General features: G+C 41.4%; 1 protein-coding gene across 4 annotated transcripts in view; it reads left to right on the top strand.

Moving 5' to 3' along the window:
- The window catches only part of WDR7 (WD repeat domain 7), a 606,257-nt gene that overhangs the window by 51,874 nt on the left and 539,832 nt on the right, over window positions 1-14,551 (top strand). For all 4 annotated transcript variants that reach the window (XM_033933907.1, XM_033933932.1, XM_033933915.1 and 1 more), the window contains exons 6-8: window positions 831-907; window positions 3,552-3,671; window positions 8,656-8,801. In XM_033933907.1, coding sequence (XP_033789798.1) covers window positions 831-907; window positions 3,552-3,671; window positions 8,656-8,801 — 343 coding nt within the window. The remainder of the gene's footprint in view (window positions 1-830; window positions 908-3,551; window positions 3,672-8,655; window positions 8,802-14,551) is intronic.

Below are 14,551 nucleotides of genomic sequence, written 5' to 3'. Positions count from 1 at the left end.
TGTTAGATCCCTATTTTTTCTCCACTAGATTATGATTACCACTCTTCTATATTGTGGTCTAAGGAAGAGGAAAAAATTTATACCTTTTAATGTGGAAAAATTTTTGAGTTTTGAATTGTTTCCTTCTCTGTATTATATGAAACAAGATTTATGCTTGTGAATATTGTGAAAATTAATAAAGAAATAATAATAATAAAAAATAAACAATGGTGAAACTAAAGTAGATAGAATAGAATTGCTAATCAATGTGATGGCTGTGCTTGTTTTTGAGTGCAAAATAACTCTAAATGCGGCTCGATAGTCGACAAGCAAACACGCATTTCATCATCCACCATCTGCAGTCACTCTTTTTTTCAATTTAATTTCTGTCAGAGCTGAAAATCCAAATTCGCAAAGATAAGAAGATCCAAATAGTAATAAAGCCTTGATTGCTTTGTTGCTCAAGTTAGGATAACTAATGCATAAAAAATAAAAGTAAAACTAAAATTACTTGCCGTTAGTTTTCAAGGAGCAATCATGTCAAAGAATGATGCTTGTCTGGATGGTTGTATCCTTACGCACATAGACACTCATAACATTGACAGACTCTTGCGTATGCAATGTACATGTCATCTATTCTAGTGTATACTTATGAAGGGAATTTTTGAAAGTAAAGTAAAGTTCTGGAATCTCTTCGGGCACACAGTTTGAGAGACACTGCTACAAGGTCATTTTGGTAGCATTAGAGTTTTTATTATAATGAATTGCAATGAGAGTATTTTGTAATGGTAGAAGGTGTTCTTATGACAGATGCTATGTATTTATGAATAATGCTGGACTGTTTGTTTCAGAGGATACTGTTGTAGCTGTCTCGGTGACTGGTATTTTGAAAGTGTGGATTGTTACTGCAGACATTAGTCGTATGCAGGTAAGAGATTAAACTTGACTGTGCCAAACTATTACATGTGTTCTGCTTACTACTTCATAAAGTATATTAAAATGACCCAGATTTTCCGTAATTGTGAGCTGTTCAGAAATATATTACATTTATTATTGATGCTACTGTATATTGTAAATGAAGAGTTATTAAAGAGACTGATATTTTTGATTAAAGAAGGAAACCTTCATGTTCGTTCACATCTTGGCCCTTAACATAAGAAGTTACATCTGATTATTTAATTTTTGATAATTACTATTAGAGTTTTGAGCACTGAAAGGATTATTTCCCCTCCTTTTGATTTTGTTGGTCAGCGTTTGTACGTGGTAGCCTAAAAATCATCTATATTAAAAATGCTTCTGGGAGAGTGTAGTTTTGAGGCAGTTTTGAGAAAATAGGAACATAAGAACATAAGCAGTGCCTCTGCTGGGTCAGACCAGGGGTCCATCGCGCCCAGCAGTCCGCTCACGCGGCGGCCCATCAGGTCCAGGACCTGTATAGTAATCCTCTATCTATACCCTTCGATCCCCTTTTCCTTCAGGAAAGCATCCAATCCCTTTTTGAAACCCAATAGTGTACTCTGTCCTATCACACCCTCTGGAAGCGCATTCCAGGTGTCCACCACCCTTTGGGTGAAGAAGAACTTCCTAGCATTGGTTCTGAATCTGTCCCCTCCTAGTTTTTCCGAATGTCCTCTCGTTCTTGTAGCTTTCAAAAGTTTGAAGAATCTGTCCCTCTCCACTTTCTCTATGCCCTTCATGATCTTGTAAGTCTCTATCATGTCCCCTCTAAGCCTCCGCTTCTCCAGGGAAAAGAGCCCCAGTTTCTCTAATCTTTCAGCATATGAAAGGTTTTCTATACCTTTTATCAGTCACATTGCTCTCCTCTGAACCCTCTGAACTAGCCTGAAATGCAAGTTTTTCCTAAGAATCTCTTATAACATAAACCAGTAAGTTTTTCGTGTATTTTTATTTGAATTAAAAAATTCAAAGTGGGAAAAGGTAGGTTGGAGTCAATCAAATTAAAACTTTAAAACAGATACAGCCAAATTTAAACAAAACTCTAGCCTCAAATGGCAACCAATGGAGATTTAAATAATAAGGGCTTACATGATCATGTTTTTTAAGACCAAAAATCAGGTGAACTGCTGTATTCTGTATTATTCTGAGTCTATTAAGAATTTTTTTGAGATCCCAGATAAACAATATTACAGTAGTCCAACTTGACAAAGTTACCGTATTTTTCGCTCTATAAGATGCACCTGACCATAAGACACACCTACCTCCGAGTCCTCATCTCTTGCAGCAGAGCGATGCACAAGGCAGGTGCGAGCTTTTCGTGCTCCAGCCTGGCCTTGCACCGCTTCCTGAATGACTGCTGTCGGTTCTCGTATTAGAAACACTTACCATTTGCAAGCAGTAGGTCCAGTATGATCCTAACACGTGTAGGTTCCATTACCAACTGTTGGACCAGTTCTCCTGCAACAAGGATATCCTAATCAACATTTGACATATTGAAATCACCTGGTAGTAGTAATTTCCCTTTCACGCTATATTATGAATGTTTTCAATCAAATCTGGCCTTTTCTGCCTGTGAAGGAAACCTGTATATCACAGCACTGTAAATAGATTTTTCTTACCATCTTTCCACATTAATCCATAGTGCCTCTTCTGTACCCCTTATGTCTTGCAGTTCTGTTGATTTAATATTATGTTAACGCATAATTCTGCTCCTCTTCCCTTTTGCCCTAATATCCCAGTCATGGTTTTCTGTGAACCATGTCTCCATTCTGCCACTAAATCCAAGTCATCCTCTTTTACAGCCTCTAGATTCTGAACCTTATATACCATACAACAGGGATTAGTATACACAATTTTCCAAGTGTAGAGGAATTTAGGGCTCCTTTTACGAAGCCGCGTTAGCGGTTTTAGCGCACGCAGCTTTTTAGCGCATGCTAAACCCGCGCTACGTGGCTAGAACTAACACCAGCTCAATGCTGGCGTTAGCGTCTAGTGCGGCCGGCAGTTTAGCGTGCACTATTACGCGCGTTAAACCGCTAACACGGCTTCGTAAAAGGAGCCCTCAATGTTTTATTTACGTGAGAGCTTTGTTCACGCATCCCTAATGATTCTAGTTTAAAATTTTCTTAAGTAGGTTAGATGCTATCCTTTTATTTATAGATCGACATTTTTTTGAGCTTTGGGAAATCTCTGATATTGGTTTCTATTATTGTGATAAGTTTTCTATATAGGTCTGGAATGTTTGCTTTTTCCAGAGTTTATTTATTGGAGCTCTGTAGGGGTCCTCCCATCACCTTGAGAAAGATAATGTTACAGGGACCCATCTCAATTTTTTCACCTGGGGTCCATTCGCTCCAACTTATGCCACTTCTGTGAGGGAGGTGACCTCACTGAATATACATTAACTTCATGGACCAGCAAGATGAAAGTACACCTTAGAACCTGATATATTCAGGACACCCGAATAATTGCACCAAGGGGCAGCATGTTATATACATATTTATAGCATCAACCTGTAGTTTTTTTGGACTTGAGTATAAAAGGAATTAGAATGACTTCTCCTTTTATTATGACATTTGTTAAACCAAGTTTCTCTGTGTATTATTTTCTTTTAGGATATGGAACCAGTGTTTGAGGAAGAGTCAAAACCAATCTACTGTCAGAACTGTCAAAGTATTTCTTTCTGCGCGTTTACCCAAAGATCACTTTTGGTGGTATGCTCCAAATATTGGAGGGTAAGGAAAACCATTTAGGAAAAGAAGCCACATGCTTTAAGAAATTATTTGGAGACTATTAAAGCACTCTAGAAACATATATTCTTCCTGAGTTTCCATTCAATGGAAGACAGTTATGCATCTACTTCTCCCCTTCTTGAGATTTGTGGTTTGTATATTTCTTCTACTAAATGATAACCCAGCTCAGAATTCTTGAAGTAATGGTGATCTGTGCCCCATGCAATTAAGAATTGCTTAAAAGAGAACCATATTCTATTAACTGTTCATTATTTCAAAAACTTGCATAATTGATCGTGAGCCTTCCCTAGTCTTGCCCAAACACGCCTCCAACTTTGCCCCCTTGACCGCTGCTGGGTCAGACCAGTGGTCCATCATGCCCAGCAGTCTGCTCACGCGGCAGCCCTCTGGTCAAAGACCAGCGCCCTAACTGAGACTGAGACTAGCCCTACCAGCGTACGTCCTTGTTCAGCAGGAACTTGTCTAACTTTGTCTTGAATTCCTAGAGGATGTTTTCCCCTATGACAGACTCCGGAAGAGATTTAGACAAACTGCATAGAAATATGTCTTGAAAATGAGTTGCTATCTGTTCCTACAGCTGAACTCTTTCAACATTGGGAGGGATGTGCTGGGTGTGCAGGGGTTCTATAATGTATTTTAGGGTGGTCCTCTACATTTTTGTTGTATAGGACTGGGCATTTTGATCTTTTTATTTTCTCCTTTTTGCAGGAGCAGCGATGAGAAAGGGTGGGTACTGTGGTGGAGGGCGGGGGAATTTTGTCCGGTAAATTTGTCCGGTATATTTCTTTAGTGTATAGCACCTGTCTTTTTTTTTGGGGGGGAGGGAGGGGTTAGATTGTAATGCAGCTTTATTTTGCTCATGTTCTGTACTGCATACTGTTTGCTACAGCTGTTTTGCTGGACTTGTTACAGCTATGCTATGGACTGTGAACCTGTTATTCTTCTTCTGTGTGTGTGTATGGGGGGGAGGGTGGTTTCTAGTACAATTGGATTACAAGAGCTGTACTCTTAATGTTACCTTAATGTTACCTTTCCTATGTTGGCTGTCATATTATCATCAATAAAAATTGTTCAGATTAAAAATGAGTTTTGAAAATAGTGATTTGGATGTTTTTGCAAAATAGTAACAAAAAAAAAAAATCCATCTGCCGCTTTGTGCTGTTTTTTTGACGTTTTGCTGTTTCAAAAATGAGCCTCATAGAGTATAAGCTATAAGAAGGAAACATTGACATACAGGAAATGTTCTTTAAAAATAAAATTCACACTTGTCAGAGATTAGTCAGTACAAACACACACTTTACCGCATCGGCTAATAATCAGTAATGACAAAGTTTGACCATAGAACCTGCATGTGTTACCAGTGTCACTTGAAGACATCTAAAGAAGTAGCAGGTCTCTTAGAGATAATGGTTATTTTGATTGGGTAGACTGGGTGAGCCATTTGGCCTTTATCTACCATCATGTTTTTTATGTAGAATTTGTCTTCTGGAAGGCAGTGCTTGCTCTGTAGGACTCAGGTATTTGGCAATACTCGAGAGGGTCCAGAGGAGAGCAACGAGGATGATAAAGGGTGTGGAAAACCTCTCGTATGCCGAACGGTTAGACAGGCTGGGGCTCTTTACCCTGGAAAAGCGGAGACTGAGAGGGGACATGATACAGACTTATAAAATCATGAAAGGCATAGAGAAGGTGGAGAGGGGCAGATTCTTTAGACTAGCAGGGGCTACTAAAACAAGAGGTCACTCAGAAAAACTGAGAGGAGACAGATTCATAACGAATGCAAGGAAGTTCTTCTTCACTCAGTGGGTGATAGACACCTGGAACGCGCTTCCCGGAGAGGTGATAAGCCAGAGTACAATTCTGGGGTTCAAAAAGGGACTGGATGACTTCCTGGAAGCGAAGGGAATAACAAGGTACAGATAGAGGTTTACCTCACAGGACACTGAGCAAATAGGGTATGGACATTTTAGGTTAGGTAGGGAACACTTTCAGGTTATGGACCTGGAGGGCCGCCGCGGGAGCGGACTGCCGGGCACGATGGACCCCTGGTCTGACCCGGCAGAGGCAATGCTTATGTTCTTATGTTCTTATGTAGATGAGTCTAGGGAGGTTAAGAGCAGAAAAGGTAAGGGCCTTCCAGCTAGAGGTGTCCATCTTTTATATCATTTCCAATGACAGTAATGCCAGATATTCTGATAACATTTTAGAAAGCAATTGGTTGGTGAAGCCACAAGAATGTCTAGTTATATCATTTTGCATTTCTCAGAATTCTGGCTGTGCACGGTCTTTTGACTGTGCAGTCATTCTGGTTGCATTTCTTGGAATTCAGATGTAGAGAATGACACGCGGACAAAATTTGTTCCCGTTCATAACCGGGGGAAACCATCCCATGTCATTCTTTTGTGTCTATCTTAACCTCATCCTTCTACACCAACATTCTTCAATGCAAGGCTTGAGGGTCAGTGGCTGTGCCTATTTGATTTTTCCCTCTCTCCTTGAAGAATGACACAGGGATTGTTTCCCATGGGGATGGGGACAAATTCTGTCCCCGTGTCATTCTTTAAGAGCTCTGACCTGTCTTGTGACATCAGTTCTGGGGACTAAGACTCTGAGTTTGGCTCAGTCTTGAGTGTTCTTGTAACCTGAAACTGAGCTGCAACTTGGAATATGTACTGGTGGTGTGGTCCTGTTGATGAATGGATAAGTGGATGTTTTAACTGGGGAGAATGGATATTTATTTTCTTGTAGATAGCTTTATTTTAATTGCACTTTTATTGTTTGATTGCTTTAAGTTTCACTGAGGTCATTCAGAGATGTTCACAGACCCACCAGGAAGGTGGTGTATAAATAGATCTGTGTATTGTAAACAAATAAATAAAAATTGATTATTTTGCTAGATTTTTTTTCTTGAAGATGTTATAGATCGTTTCTAGTTTCAGTATTTTTGGAAACTTATTCCAAACTTGAGTTGCCAGGTCCTTAGTACTGCCTAAAATATTTTGTTGAATGGGTTTTGAGAGAGTTGGCATTCTCTGACCTTAATGAATTCAGTGTGAATAGATTTAACTCATTTATTGAAATAAGCAAGGCAGTTGAACCAATGTCAGTAGTTTGAATAGAGCCTAAGATGGATAGGCAGCCAGTGCAGCTGGGTCAATAAAGGCATTGCTCTATTTCATCTGTTGACCATGGTAATTATTTTTGCAGCTATGCTTATTACCAACTGCATCCTGGTATTCATCCTTTAGGATATGGGTCCTCAATCTAGTCTTTGGGACATACCTAGACAGTCAAGTTTTTGTGATATCCATAATGAATATTCATGAAAGATATTTCCATGCACTAGCTCCTTTGTATGCAAATATATCTCATGCATATTCATTGTAGATATCCTGAAAGCCTGACTGGCTAGGTGTATCCTAGAGACTGGGTGGAGAACCACAACTTTTAGGGCAATCCAAGATAAACCAGATTGGAGTAATCAAAGTGAGAAATCTCTAGTGTCTTCATCATTGTCTAAGATCAGCTTTAGATTTTGTAAATCCTTCTCCTCTCTCTTCCTTATTTTTATACTTTGTAAACCGTGTCGAGCTCCACTTCCGTGGAGATGATGCGGTATATAAACTTAAGGCTTAGTTTAGTTTAGTTTAGAGATCAAATGTGATGCCCTAGGGGCCTCTTTTACGAAGCCGTTTAGCGCGGGCCCCTGCGGTAATGGCCCCGAAGACCATGGAGATTTAAAGGGCTCGGGGCTGTTGCTGCGCTGCAGCTGCTAATGCGGCTTTGTAAAAGAGGGGGGTAGGAGTCCCCAATGAATGTTGACCTCCCTATATTTATGTATTTTCTGGAATTGGTTATATTATTTTGTAAAATGCCTTAGATAAATGTTATACTGTAGATCTAATGATAAAAAAATAGTGATGACTTGCAAGAAAGTAATTATAGTGTATTTAATTACTATATATGTCCAGCAAATATATGAAAAATTATTTTAGAGAAATTGTTGTGGTGATAGGTCTCATCAGGAGTTTTTAATTTCTTGTTTAAATTGTTTATATCAGTGTCTCTCAAATTGTGTGCCAAGACACAGTAGTGTGCCTTGAAGAGATTCCAGAATTTTACTTTATTTTTAAAACGTCCCTTCATAAGTATACACTAGAATAGATGAAGGTAATGGCGGAATAGAAATCTCTAATGTAATGTAATGTATGTTGCATAAGCAAGAGTCTGTCAATGTTATGAGCATCTGTGTGTAAGGATACAATTGCCTAGACAAGCTTCATTCTTTGACATGATTGGTCCTTGAAAACTAACAACAAGGAATTTTATTTTTGTTTTTTATGCAGTAGTTATCCTAACGAGCAACAAAGCAATCGAGGCTTTGTTACCGTTTGGATCTTCTTATCTTTGCGAACTTGGATTTTCGATTCTGAAAGAAATTAAATAATAATAAAAAAATGACAGCAGATGGTGGATGATAAAATGCGTGTTTGCTTGTTGACTGCATTTTGAGTTAATTTGTACTCAAAAACATTGATGAGCAATTGATGAGCAATTCTATTCTATCTACTTTAGTTACACCATTGTTATAATTACCCATACCTAGCTTAAAGAACTTTAAATAAATAACTCTCAAATTTAATTTTTTGTTGGTTTTGCAATGTTATAATTTCAATTTATAATGTGCTGTGAAAAACATTTGTTCCTTTTAGGGCTCCTTTTACAAAGGTGCGTTAGGGTCTTAACGCGCAGAATAGTGCGTGCCAAAATGCCGTGCGTTATCCGCTACTGCCTCATCTTGAGCACGCTAATCTGGTCTGTGCGCTAAAAACGCTAGCGCACCTTTGTAAAAGGAGCCCTTAGTGTGCCAGAGCTAAAAAAGTTTGAGAAACTCCTGGTTTATATGCTTTTATTTGTATTGATGATCAAAAAGTGTTCTTTTGTTTTTCCTGCTGTCTTCTCTCAGGTGTTTGATGCTGGGGATTATTCTCTTTTGTGCTCAGTTCCCAGTGAGAATGGGACAACATGGACTGGAGGTGACTTTATTTCTGCAGATAAAGTTATCTTATGGACAGAAGCTGGAGAGAGTTTCATCTACAAATTACCTGCGAGGTAATGTACTCTGAGTTAAAGTATTTAAAGAAATATAGGCAAATGTGGCATTTTGAATGAATATAAACATAGGTGTAGGTATGTTTTTCAGATTTTGTTTTGTTTGTTTATTTCTCACCTGCCCTTATCCAGGGCGAGTTACATATTAACATACAAAATAAAAGATTTACATTTATCGTATAAAACACTTCAGAGACACACTATAACAAATTACATACTTGCATATCAAATCAAATTACATATAACATACACATCGCATCAACAACAAATATCATTTAAAGCCAAAACTGGCCAAACCCACACATACATCAAAATATAAAATTCCATAAGTATTACAAGATGCCTCAATAGCAGACATCAATAAACCAAATAAAACAAACCAGACTATCCAACACCTCCGTGACCAGCACTCTAGAGTCATTTACTCCTTCACCCTCAACCAAACTCGGACCCTATATTTCATTTTACAGAACAGATGTTTTTTTCAGCAGTTTCCTAAAGTTCTGTACATTTTGCTGCTGGTGAATGTATCCTGGAAGATTGTCCCACTCCCAGGGGCCGATGCTGTGAAAGACACTGTTTCTGGAAGAGGAAAGCCTTAACTCCCATACAGATGGTACAGACAGATCACATTGCTCAACTGAGCGGAGCAGTCAAGCTGGCTCACGCAGCAAGATGCTCTGGACCAGGTGTTTAGGGGCCAACTTCTGTAAGCACATAAAGACATTCACCAGTAACTTGTACCGGATCTTATTCTTTACTTTCAGCCAATACAACCTTATAAAATATTCTGTTACATGCTCACGTCTGTCCAATTTAAACAGAGAGTGCACCACTGAATTTTGGGCCACCTGAAGTGCCCCAAGACTGATTCTGGTACTTCCAAGAACACCAGACTGCAATAGTCGAAAACAGACAAAACCATCGATTGTAACACCATCCTAAACAATGTGGCCGCTAGATATGGTTTCAATCCATTAACTAACTGAAGATGAAAATACACCTTCCGAACTACAGCAAGCACCTGCCCTCTCATAGTGAGTCCTGAATCCAAAAGCACACCAAGATACTTCACCTTGCGCCTTACCAATACTCTCTCCCCCAGCAATTTTGTTGATTAATACATAGAATGGCCTTCAATGGCTTCCATTTCCCTACCACATTTATTGTAAGCTATTCTTTTTGGGTGATAAAAACTTACTATTTTGCCTTGCCGTCATTTCTTACAAATTTCATGATTCCTTACACCTCCTTTAGATACCTTAGGTCCTAGATGCCCACCAGCTGGTAATTCCTGTACCCAAACAGGCTCATTTGGAGAGCCCGAGACATTCATTCCACTTGCTGCTTAATTGCAGCATATTCTCACGTATGGGCGACGGAGCCCCGGTATGGACCACTTTAAAAGTGCATCGCCACTTTAAGACTTTAGAAAGTTTGCAATAGCCCGAACCGCGCATGCGCGAGTGCCTTCTCGCCCGATGTGGTCGCGCAGTAACTCAGTTTCCGCTGTAACCAGACAGACATCGTGCCTGACCTGGTTCCAGTTAAAGTTCCTCCTAAGACACAGAGTAAAACCCGGAAGGGAATGGACAAGGGTTGTGTTAGGAAAAATAGGGATGATTTGCAGGTTAACCACCAGGGGGATCCTGAAATCTCCCAGGATCGCCTGGAAGAGCCATATTTAGGTCACCACAGGAGGAGCCCAAGAGCCACAGGCAGGTCTGCTGACTCAGGTAGAGTAGGGCGTGCCCCTGCAGTACAAAAACCAGCAGCTGAGCACAAGCAGAGAGGCAGGCTAGGGAGAAGGTTGAAACCTTTCCTCCCTGAGAGTCTCCTCGGGCCAAGCAGGGACGATACAGCCTCACCCATGGAGGTACAGGAGGCTGGTGAATTGCTGGAGGAAGTTCTTTCTGACACTGAACTTCCAATGGAACGTGACAACCTGCCTGAAGAAGTGAGTCCTTGTGAGGAAGCCATGGAGGTTGGGCTTTCCATCAGCTGCAAGTCCTAATTGGAAGGAACAGTGAGTTTGTTCAGCTCTTTTTTGTTTGAAAGTGACTGTATGCTGGATTTTTGCTTTACTTTTCTTTTGTTTTTGTGAAGCTGATAGTGTCTGTTTGGGAGAGGTTTGCTGTTACCTGGGAGGGCGATTTTGTAGGCTATATTGTAGCTAATTGAAAGCAAACCTGGGACACTCTTCCTTGCCTGGCAGTGCAGTGAAAGGCTGCCAGAGGCTTCACTTTGAAGCACTGAGAATAGGGTATCCAGTGCCTTAAACCCTATTGTGTTTTTTTTTTTTGATGAACTGAATATCCTGCTTAGGAGCAGGCTGATTTGAATGCTGAGGTGAGCACAAACCTCAGAGGTGTGGAAAAAGAAAAAAACACTTTGGGACTTTATGTTTGAACTGTTTATTACTCTTACTTTTGAATTTGAACTGTTTGAAGTTGGATGTTCTACTTACCTGTTCTGTGGAACTCATAATTATCCTGACTTTGGTGCTTTGGAAGGAATAAACCTGAGATTTTGATTTACTTCCTTTTTGAGAAGATTGTGGTTTATTTTTGTTTTTCCTATTGGTGTCAGTCCAAGCCTGCAGGGTGACTCCAGTCTGGGTCACACGCTAGTGCTATTGTTTTTGTAACCACTGAGGGGCGCTGTTGAGTCTCGCTCAGACCACAGTCCCGGTTACACCGTGGAGCTAGTAAGACATGCTTCAGCTTCTGTTGAAGTTTATTTTCTTCGCTTGCCTTCCTGCTCTCGCAGATTGTGACTTTTTTTTGTCATAATTTGTTTCTTTTCTTTTCATTCTTTCTTTGAAAAAAAAAAGAATAGTATTTTTTAATTTTATTTTCCCGTTGCGGGCTCTGGCCCACTTGAACTTTATGGACTCTTTTTGCCATAGAGTTCGATTTGTCAATGGCTGTCTTCCTGCCCATGTCCCGGCCGTCAATGGGTTTCAAAAAGTGCGTCGCTGTGCTCGGGCCATTTCGTTAACCGACCCTCACCGTTGGTGCTTGTAGTGTCTGGGAGCCGAGCACCGTGCTGACTCTTGCTCACATTGCTCGTCCCTTCAGAAACTCATCCTAAAAATCCAGTTACTTCAGCAAAGACTACTATTCGGCATTGCAATGGACACGGAGCCAATTTCATCTCCAACAACGTCCGCAACACCCAAGACCGCACTGACCAAGACGACACCGAGGGTTGATCCACCATTTTAACTCTGGTGTCGCAACTCACAGTGGGAAAGCTGGCTAGGAAGCCTTCCCCTACCCCCTCTGGGCCTCAGGTCAAAGCAGCAGTGAGCCTGCTGACCTCGAGGAAACCCAAAAAAACATTCCACTCCAATTTCGGTGAGTGCCTTGACTTTTACCTCCTCATCGCCGGAGCATCAAGCAGCCCTTCCATGCTCCTCCTGTCCAGCAGTAGCCCTTCTCCCTTCCTTTTACCTCTCCCCTGTCCAGTAGTACCCCTTCCCTGCTCTCTGTCTAGCATCCGCTAGGCCGGGTAGCCTCGGGGCTTTTGCTAGGGAGGCCCGCCTCGCATTATTGAAGTGGGACGGCCTAGCAAATGCCCCGTGGCTGCTTGATGAAACCGCAGTTGCTGCCGCTGCTGGTCCGGAGGTGAGGAGAAGAGGTGTCCCGGCAGTGTAGTCAGAAGGCAGAAAGTCAGCCAGCGTCTAAGATCGTGGCAGGATCTCAGCTAAGGCAGGCACTGCGCATGCGCAGCACGGATCACGGACGCACGGAGTTTGAAGTGCGCATGCGCGCTAAGGGTTTTATTATAGCGGATATTGATGGCAATGCATTAGCAAAAACTCACTTCATTGTTATTTCTGCAGAAAATCACAAAAACGTGATTGATGAGACTCAGCCTGCTGAAACCTTAATTAGTTGTTGTTTCTACTGCATGTCATAAACCTCAATCACTTAACTACTGTCAGCAGCTTGCTTATCTTATCCCACAGTTAAAAAGAAAAAATACTGCACTTCTGCATGTGACTTTCTTTCTGCTACACAGTCTCTCCTGGCTATACAGATTTCTGTCAGTCTGATCTCTCACATTGTTATTATTGTACTTAAGTGCTAAAACAGGCAGTCACTTCACTGGTTTTCAGCAGCCTTGTTCCAGCTGGATACAAAAATCATACAGACACTTCATTCGTCCCCAGCAGCCTACTTGTTTTGTTTCACAAAAAACAAACAAACCACTTAGCTACTGTGCTCAACCTTATTCAAATTTCACAAATTCTGATTAACAGTCAAAGATATCAAGCAGTGTCAACATTTAATCACTTCTCAGCTTGTAAGAAATCAGGAAAATGAGAAAGAAATGTATGCTTTTGTGAGGATTCTGGAAGGCAACATGTGCTATGCTCTGTCGGTCTCTTACATAAAAGACTTCAGTCCTCCCTTGTGCACTGTGTATCCCTTGTGTAGGGCAACCCAACCACTGGGCCCCTCATCCGGCTCAAGGTTGTGGTACTCTGTGTATACTTTTTGGTTATTGAAATCCACTAGGGTCTGATGACTGAAGTCTTTTATGTAAGAGACCAATAAAGCAACATGTTGCCCTCCAGAATCCTCACAAAAGCATACATTTCTTTCTCTTTTTTCTCTCTTTCTTATTTTTTAATGTCCCTTATTGCCGTTGCTCCTTTTCCTCTCACCAACTCTAGGATCCCAGACCCTGGTGCTCATGATACCTAGACCTTTTCTGTGCAGATATGGGAGCCACAAAAGGAGGGTTCTTGTTGGTCTCTCCTGCACAGCCAGACACAGAAAGGCACAAATCTGACAGCAGAGTCAGCACGAGAGCACATCTTACAGTCAAAAGATTTGGTGCCTGGACTGAATCCCTGAAGGCATGTTTTGGTGTTATTTTAATTTGATTGGTTGGGCAGTCAAACAAAACCAAAACACCTTCAGGGATTCAGGCCAGGTATCAAATCACAGATTACACTATGCACTTCTGTGCTTTAGGGCGGCAGGAGGTGGAGCCCAAATGCTGTGCTGGCCTAAGATTGGCCAGCCTTCATCCGTCAGGGATTCAGAGTCTGTATTGAATCCCTGATGGCATGACGCTGGCAAGATGTATTGTTTAGTCGTCGAACACGGAAGAGGTAAGCCAAGAAGATGTACTCAAGCAGATAGACAGACTAAAGAGCGACAAATCTCCAAGTCCGGACGGCATTCACCCAAGGGTACTCAAGGAACTAAAAAACGAAATAGCGGAGCCACTTCGACAAATATACAGCCTATCCTTAAAAACCGGAGAGATCCCGAAGGACTGGAAAATAACAAATGTCACGCCCATCTTCAAGAAGGGCTCAAGGGGGGACCCAGGAAACTACAGGCCAGTGAGCCTGACCTCAGTCCCAGGAAAGATGATGGAGGCACTGTTTAAGGACAGCATCTGTGAACACATCGAAAACAATGAGCAGCTAAAACCGAGTCAGCATGGCTTCTGCAAGGGTAGGTCATGCCTCACAAACTTATTGCACTTCTTCGAGGGGGTAAACAGCCAGGTGGATAAAGGGGAATCTATAGACATCATTTACCTTGACTTCCAAAAAGCCTTCGACAAGGTACCACACGAAAGGCTGCTTAAGAAGATATGGAACCACGGGGTACAAGGGGTGATCCACCGATGGATCAAAAACTGGCTGGCGAACAGGGAACAGAGGGTTGGCGTAAAGGGCCATTACTCAGACTGGAAAGGGGTCACGAGCGGAGTTCCGCAGG

This window comes from Geotrypetes seraphini, chromosome 1, assembly GCF_902459505.1.
Source record: "Geotrypetes seraphini chromosome 1, aGeoSer1.1, whole genome shotgun sequence".
NCBI lineage: Eukaryota > Metazoa > Chordata > Amphibia > Gymnophiona > Dermophiidae > Geotrypetes > Geotrypetes seraphini.
Note: the sequence above shows the minus strand (reverse complement) of the source record. Positions and strands in the feature narration are given on the sequence as shown.